This window comes from Phaethon lepturus, unplaced genomic scaffold (assembly GCF_000687285.1).
Source record: "Phaethon lepturus isolate BGI_N335 unplaced genomic scaffold, ASM68728v1 scaffold14856, whole genome shotgun sequence".
In the NCBI taxonomy this organism is placed as follows: domain Eukaryota; kingdom Metazoa; phylum Chordata; class Aves; order Phaethontiformes; family Phaethontidae; genus Phaethon; species Phaethon lepturus.
This window is the reverse complement of record NW_010545674.1, coordinates 484-7796: the sequence shown is the minus strand read 5'-3', so window position 1 is coordinate 7796 and position 7313 is coordinate 484. Positions and strand designations below refer to the sequence as shown.

General features: G+C 43.1%; 1 protein-coding gene across 1 annotated transcript in view; it reads right to left on the bottom strand.

Annotated features, from left to right (window-relative positions):
- The window catches only part of LUC7L (LUC7-like (S. cerevisiae)), a 17976-nt gene extending 11024 nt beyond the window's left edge, over window positions 1–6952 (bottom strand). The window contains exons 1-4 of the mRNA XM_010289034.1: window positions 6943–6952; window positions 6124–6218; window positions 1063–1161; window positions 235–345 (exon numbers count right to left, since the gene is read on the bottom strand). Coding sequence (XP_010287336.1) covers window positions 235–345; window positions 1063–1161; window positions 6124–6218; window positions 6943–6952 — 315 coding nt within the window. The remainder of the gene's footprint in view (window positions 1–234; window positions 346–1062; window positions 1162–6123; window positions 6219–6942) is intronic.
- Window positions 6953–7313: the final 361 nt, after the last annotated feature.

The following is a 7313-nucleotide window of genomic DNA, read 5'->3' as shown; positions in this document are numbered from 1 at the left end:
ATGCTCTATTGCCATGCCAAAGTTATCTATTTTAGCATTCACATTATGCTACTACGGCCCTCTGAATCCAGAAGTTTGTCACAAGAACGGCCAGAATAGCATTTGAGGAGGACGGCTGGAATCCACAAAGCCTTTGTGGAGCCTAACTTCCCAGTATCAATGATGTCAGAGACAACAGCGCACCAGTGCCCTTGCGCAGATTTTCAGAATAAACGTTTAATGAGAGGACAATACCTTTGCAGACACTTCTGCACTGATCTCTTCCTGTGTTTCAGCCAGGCGTTTCTTGGCCAGTTCTGTTCTCCTATCACACTCTGCGATGAAGGATTCCAGGTGATCCATTGCCTGCAAGTTCAGACAAAGAATTGTGAATAAAGATGCTCTCCGTGCCAGATCTAGCTTTGACAGCCAACAGCTAGCTGGTGTAATCCCTGTATAATTCATAACCAACCTCAAGAATGGATACCTTGAGAAAAAAAATATATCACACTTTGCAGAAAAAGTAAAATTTGACGCCTGCCCTTGAGTCTGTCATCTGCCTGAAACCTGACATAGTTCCATTACTCTGACACATAACAGGATGCTCACATGAAAACTACTTTGCACTGGAACTTCCAACGCATGAGTGACAGATACAAAGACAAAGGCCCTGGAATAACATGAAAAGGAAAGACAGAATTGTTCTTCCACTTGATCTGTTCCATCACAGAAAGCTAAATCTAGCAAAAGTGAAACCACAAAGCAGAAGGCTTTTAATGTCAAATCTCCTTCTGGGTCAGGCCACCAGGTTACAGCGACCTAGTACACAGCAGCAGGTGTGGGATGCAAGGTATGCCAGAGGAGCCTCCCAGCTAGCTGGACTAATGAGGTTGCAAGGACCATAATTACTTTTACAATTTCAAGTCAGCAGTCAAGCCGGCATTCGGGAAGGGGCTGCACATTCTTGTCAGATAACACATCAAATAACACGGCTAGCCGAAATGCCCACTGAGTTCTATTGTTCAGCCAAATAACTTCAAGAGACAGTTTCCACAAAAGTAACAAAAATTTCTCCGTACTCACATCCAGCTCAAAAAACAGATCTCTCTCTTTACTTGCAATCTCATAATCTGCTCGCAGTGCCAAGTCATGGATCTTTGTACATTCTCCCAGGTCCATTCGCTGTTGAAAAGAAAAAGGAAGATCAATGTAAGAACCCTCCATTATGGCAACAAGCAGCAGATACTCAAGTCTTGCCAGGTGTATCGTATCAAAATACAGCTTCATTAGGAAGAGCTTCATCTTAAGCTGTCAGGAACAGAACTAGTCAGAAAACCCACATGCTTGCTAGAACCCCTCTTCCAGGTGTCCCGGGAACAACATTAAAACACCCCAAATGTTTTAAGTCCTACATCTGCTCTAGGTCACAGCACAGCCCGAGCAATTGCTGAAGCGGAGCTGGGAAAGCACAGCATGCTGCAGCAGCATCTCCTTCAACAGGCACCAACTCCAAATGCCTCCTATTATAGAGCTACAGCACAGCAAAACATACAGCTTTGTACTGTGTTTAAAGCTCTCCTGCAAAAGCACATCTGTGTCCAGAGGAGCCCTACTAACATACGGAAGATACCAAATCATAGGAAGCATTCTGTCTGTGTTCTATCAAGAACAAGCAGACTTAAAGGAATAAGGGAACTCATAACCCTGTGCTCAGCAACAGCAGACTCGTAATTCTACAGCTAGCCGCTTCCCACATTCAGCTGCAGCCTGGAATTTTAAAGCCTGCCCAGCAAAGCTAATCCTATACATAAGCCCATCTAATGAGAGGCTTCTTGACAGCATCTCCCTTCCCAGAAAGCTCTGACTTGCATGCTGCCCTTCATTCCCACTGCAGTCAATGCTATTTAAATGTTATTTTTCCCCATCCTAGGAGTTAACAACCACATGAACCAAAGTTAATTATGCTCTCAAAGCATGGAAATTGCATTTTGACATTATCAATATGTAACAGAGAACATTTCTCTTATTCTTAAAAAAGAAAAAGAAAGCCAAAATAATAAAAGGCCTAAGTGAGAGCCACAGTACAAATGGCAAGGTACATGTCCTCGCCTGAACGAGTACCCCAGTCAACCATCCTCTTCTCTCCCAGTCAGCACCACCAGTCCCAAGAAGCACAAACCTAAACATGCACAACAGGTGTCAGCTTGCTGAACTGCAGAAAAAACCCTAAATGCGGCTAATTTGGGATGAACACAGAACCCCTGCAGAACATCACAAACTAGAGCTGGGGGTGCCAGCAACACCTACGTGAAGCGATGCACTTGGACAGCAGTAATAGAAGTGTTTTGAATGAAGCAAAGCAACTAAAGTAAGCTCCACCAGGTAATGCTCAAGTTTTCAGCAGTTACCTGTGTCATTAGCTTTTCCTTTTTAAAGAAAGCAAACAATTCCAGATGATTTGCCACTATTTACCTCATTTTGCTCAGATTTAGCAGGTAGAGGAGGCCACAGGCAGCAAGCTACAAAAACAGACACTGTATCCAGGAATAGCCCTGCTGAGATCTCTAACGGTAGAAATTTAATGCCTATGAAAAAAAGCATTCCAGTACTTTCCGAGCTTAATCACATCCACCTTCAGGCAAGTCTCTTCAAAGAATGCTAGTGAGCTACTGTTATTTTACCACAAAAATATCTTTCCAAGATGTGGCTTAAATTTTTTATTCTTATGATCATTCTGCTGAGATCCTTTTCCAACATAGGGAAAAAATTTGGATGCGATTGTCACAGATCATAAGTATTCTTATCTGAACTCTTCTTGCAAGCTGAGCCACTAGCTCCACTCCAGAGAAGGGGCTCCAACCCACAACTTCATAAGAGCCGACAGTATGCTCTGTATTCCTCTCCCTATTCATTAAAAGACAACGAATGTCTCAACCTTTTCCTCTGAGGGAGAACTTTCAGGTCTCACTGGCATACAAACCTCAAGTCTTCCTCCACATCCTTGGAGATGGTCTAGATGCATGGAGATTTTCACAGGTATTGGTCACTTCAGGTAAGACCACTAGCCCTTCTGTCTCAAAGAATCCTCTCGTCTCAGGGAGGCCTGTCATCAAATACTCACCCTTTCCAGCAGAGATGGTGATTTGCTCCAGTCAATGGTGTGCCATGGCTGGTTTGTAATACAGGTATTGAGACAGGTAACCAGTACAGCCTGAGTAGAGACTTAACCCCCCATACACACAAAGGTTTAATACATTTAGATGTCACTGATAATTAGTCCTGCTCATATTTGCTGAGCAATCCAGATTCTGCGGTATCTCTTATGATCTCCACTAAACTGCTATCACGAGAAAGTCTATTTCCATGAGGAAGGCTCTTTAATAATCAGAGCTGCAGAGTTTCACCCAAGTAAAAAAGGAAAGCACAGACCCCCACAAAACAATTCTGCAACCTACAGATTTCAGCTCACTCATATATCTCCCAGTGAAGGACACAATTAATTCCCTGAATGTAATTTCCAAGCTATGTTCTACCTGGGCAGCTTTCAGACTCATCTGTCCACTTATTAGGTGGAGCTAAAATTCAGGAGGATTACCAGCTGATGCCACCTCTGAATGTGCTGCAGTACTCCAACTGACAGGAATATGCCTACCATTAGCTGCAGAGCTAACTCAGCACAGGCCACTAACAATCTAGTGACAAGTCTCCCAATAACAGCACATGGGCATATTAAACTAACTTGTGTTCTCCCAGATTTTTCCTCCTTTCCTATGGAGACCAAGAAAAGAAGCATTGTATCTTACTTAGCGATGAGTTTAGACAAGTTTCTGAGGCTCTTATGACCAGGAACACTGGCCCACCTAAACAAAGCAAACATCAGCATGCCTTCTGCAGCTCTCAAGAATATTCCAGAGCTTTACTTACAGTCTGGACTCCTTCTCTTACTCTGCATCTGAAGGTGAGTGAATGGGACTCCACCACATTTCACTGAGCACAGCTACCCAAGCGATCCAGCTTCCAGGCGTCTCCAATCAGCCTCCCACTAAGGAATATCTGCACACATGAAGGACGCAGCAGTAACAATGCCTTCAGGGGAAGGATGCAACATAACCACCTCAGAGCATCTGTTGGAAGTTTCCAAAAAGCTCCAAGGTCCTGATTTCTGCAATAATACACATCCAGAGATGGATGCTACCCCATCCAGCTAAGGCTGGTTCACCCACACAGCTCTTCCCTTAATGAAGCACCGTTAAGATGCCCGTGAACCTGACTGAGATCACAAGGAAAGCCTGCACATTCCAGTTAAGTTTCATTCTGTGCTGGTAGTGCTGACAAGCTGAAATGCTGTTCCCATTCCGGACATCACATGTTCTTTCAACACAGATCTGTGGCACCGATACTTTTTCTTGCCCCCAAGAACCTGCTGACAGCAGTGCAGGGAGCTCCACAGCTATTTAAAGGCCACCGCAAGATCATTTGAGTGATCTGCAAGATCATCTGCACAGAAGCGGTCTTCCTTCCTGCTCCCGTGTGATATTTCCGAGCACAAACTCCACAGCAAGAGGGAAAAGACAACTTATTACAGACAAGTAACAACAGAAGCAAGAGAAACAGACTTCTCAATGTGCTGCTCTGTCCCAGGAGACTCGCAATACATCTGAACATCTTAGATTTCCTCCGTGCTTTGGCACTAGCTCCAACAGTCATGAGCATCACTTAGTTCAACCCCTTCACCATCTACCTTCTTCCTGGAAACGTGCCAGAAGAGGTAGAAGGCAACCTGCATCTTCAAAACGCCATTTGGACATCAAAAACCTGTTGTAGAATCTTGTGTCAAAAAATATACCCTAATCTCATTGACCTGCACAAAGGATGGAGGTGGGCAGAAGGTGATTTAAGCAGCTTTAAAAATCTGAACTGGAAGTGAGGTGATATGGAAGCTGATGGAGCAATCACTGGAAAATACATCTGAGCTTCAAATTAATAAAAAATAAATACAGAGAAATACATTGGTATTCAGCTTCCAATCCTACCCTGCAAAAGCAGCAACTGAGAAGCTAAAAGTTTGACTGCTCAGAGCTGAGGCAGCTTTTCCTGAAGCTTTCTGCTAGTGCTGCCACAGAGTCGTGCTATCGCAGCGACACAGAGGAAGAAGTGCCAGCCCTCCCCTTTGTTGCTAGCCCATGTCAAACCCAGCTCTTGAAATAACAGCAGGAAGGTCTATAAATAACTATGGTATCTTTAAACAATCTGGCTAAGTGGATGGACAATGTGAATCACCACAGTATTTACTGCCAAATAGTGAGGGTAAAGATTGATTTCAAACATCCATATTCATCTCCATCCTGCAAGTATGTAATACAGCAACAACCACAAAAGACATGCACCATCTTCTTTCGAAAGTAGGACTGCATCTTTCATCTGTGCGCCTAAATTGAATACTTTGCAAGATCTTGCTGTTAAAAGCCCATGTCACCTTTCGCTCTCACACAGAACATGGGAGCTAAACCTTTGAAAAAACTGGCCAGCTCTGTCCCCAGAGGGCAGCAGCAAAGGAGCCGACTCAACTGTTTCAAAAACCAGTCAGGCAGAGCGACACACTGCTCAAACCAACCAACTCTAAAGACAAAGTCGGCCTGAGCTGTAGCCTGCCACTAGCATGCCAACCAGTAATGACGAAAAAGCTGCCATTCCATCAGGAAAACATCACATGGTTGGAGAGAGGAGACTGAAAAGCTCCAAGCATTAAGGGTTATTGCAGCTGGTGAGAAAAAAAAAGGCTTCCCAACCTCAAGATGCAACGGTGAACTAAAGCACCCAGGACAACAGGCTAGCTACAGTCTTGCGACCTCCGCAGGACAAGTTTCAGGCCCTAACCATCTCAAACTGCTAAAAGAGAAATAATCTTGCAACTTCATGCGGGATTGTGAGAAAAAACACAACACTGCAAGCAAGTTCTGAGAGTTCCTGACTTCAGCAGTTCCATACACAAGTCTCTGAAACAAAAATTAATATTGTGACTGCTCCTTGGGCACAGAAAGTCTGGCATCTCCTAGAAGTTACCCACGATGCACAGATGAGCCCTGAAGAGTTGTACCAACGTCTGTTCTCACCAGAATTCCTTATAACCGAGAATATACTTACTGTTCCGGCCAGGATATCATGAGGACAGCAATCCAGAAGGTGGCTCTTGCAAACACGATCGTCTGTAAACTTCACCCTTTGTCTGGTTTCATCCCCTGAAATTCATTTGTGGTTTTAAATAAGGAGACATTAGAATACCGATAAGAGAACAAAGACATCGGTATGATCATTTCGCCTCAATATGCAGATTAAAATACTTGGTGTTCCTGCTCCCCAAAATTACTCGAAAAAAAAGCTTAGAGGGTAACAGGATATTCTGGAACATTTATAATTGGCAACAAACACTATTTTAGCATTTATTCATCCAGTACACCATGTTAAACACAGTGTTGGCAAGCCAAGTAACGTCCAAGGCCTGTCATCCATATAAAGAGACAGTACAGCCAAAAATGAAAAAAGGAGACAGACAGTCTGGCTCACAGCCAAAACCTTTTATTTCTTCCACCCCCCGTTTTTTACTGTGAGGAAGGGGCAGGAGATACCAAAACCCACGTTATCGGAGGGCCATGAATCACAAAACAGGGCTGTGCTGACAGTTTTTATAGGCAATTGCTATTTGCTCATCTGATAATCAAGACATCGGTCCATTTGGTTTGAAAACCAAATATGCAGTGTGCTTTCCAAGGCCATGCAAAGATGAATCGTGTAGGTCTCGGCCTGGAACACGAAGCGTGCTTCCCACCCATGTCCCACCCTCAGAAGACATTTTACACTCAGGAGCCACTTAAAACAAGACAATATCAGAAAAGCAAAAAAATAAAAAATAAAAAAGAAACAAAGTTAGTCAATACACACTGCGAGCTCCAACATATACTATACCCATCTGCATTCTTCAAGACCTCAGCTGCAGAATTTTATGCCCACTGTTGAAAAGTTTTAAAGGAAAAGTTTTCTTGCCCACACCTGCAGTAAGGAAGTCAGGGGAATGATACATAAAAGTAAAGGCAAAGTGGTAATGGTATGTGACAATTTTAAAGCTCATCTGTGTATATGACACAGGTATGTGTAATACTAAAGTATGAATATAGTTTAGGATTCGCAAGCATCCAGGAATAATGTTGTGTCTACTGAAAATGTTTTTTTTTTATTTTTTTTTTCTTTCTAAGCTACACTTTTAAAGTTACTTGTGAAAAAAAAAGCAAACACTTTTTTTTTTTGTTATAACAGCTTTAAAAATTGGTTGTGACTCA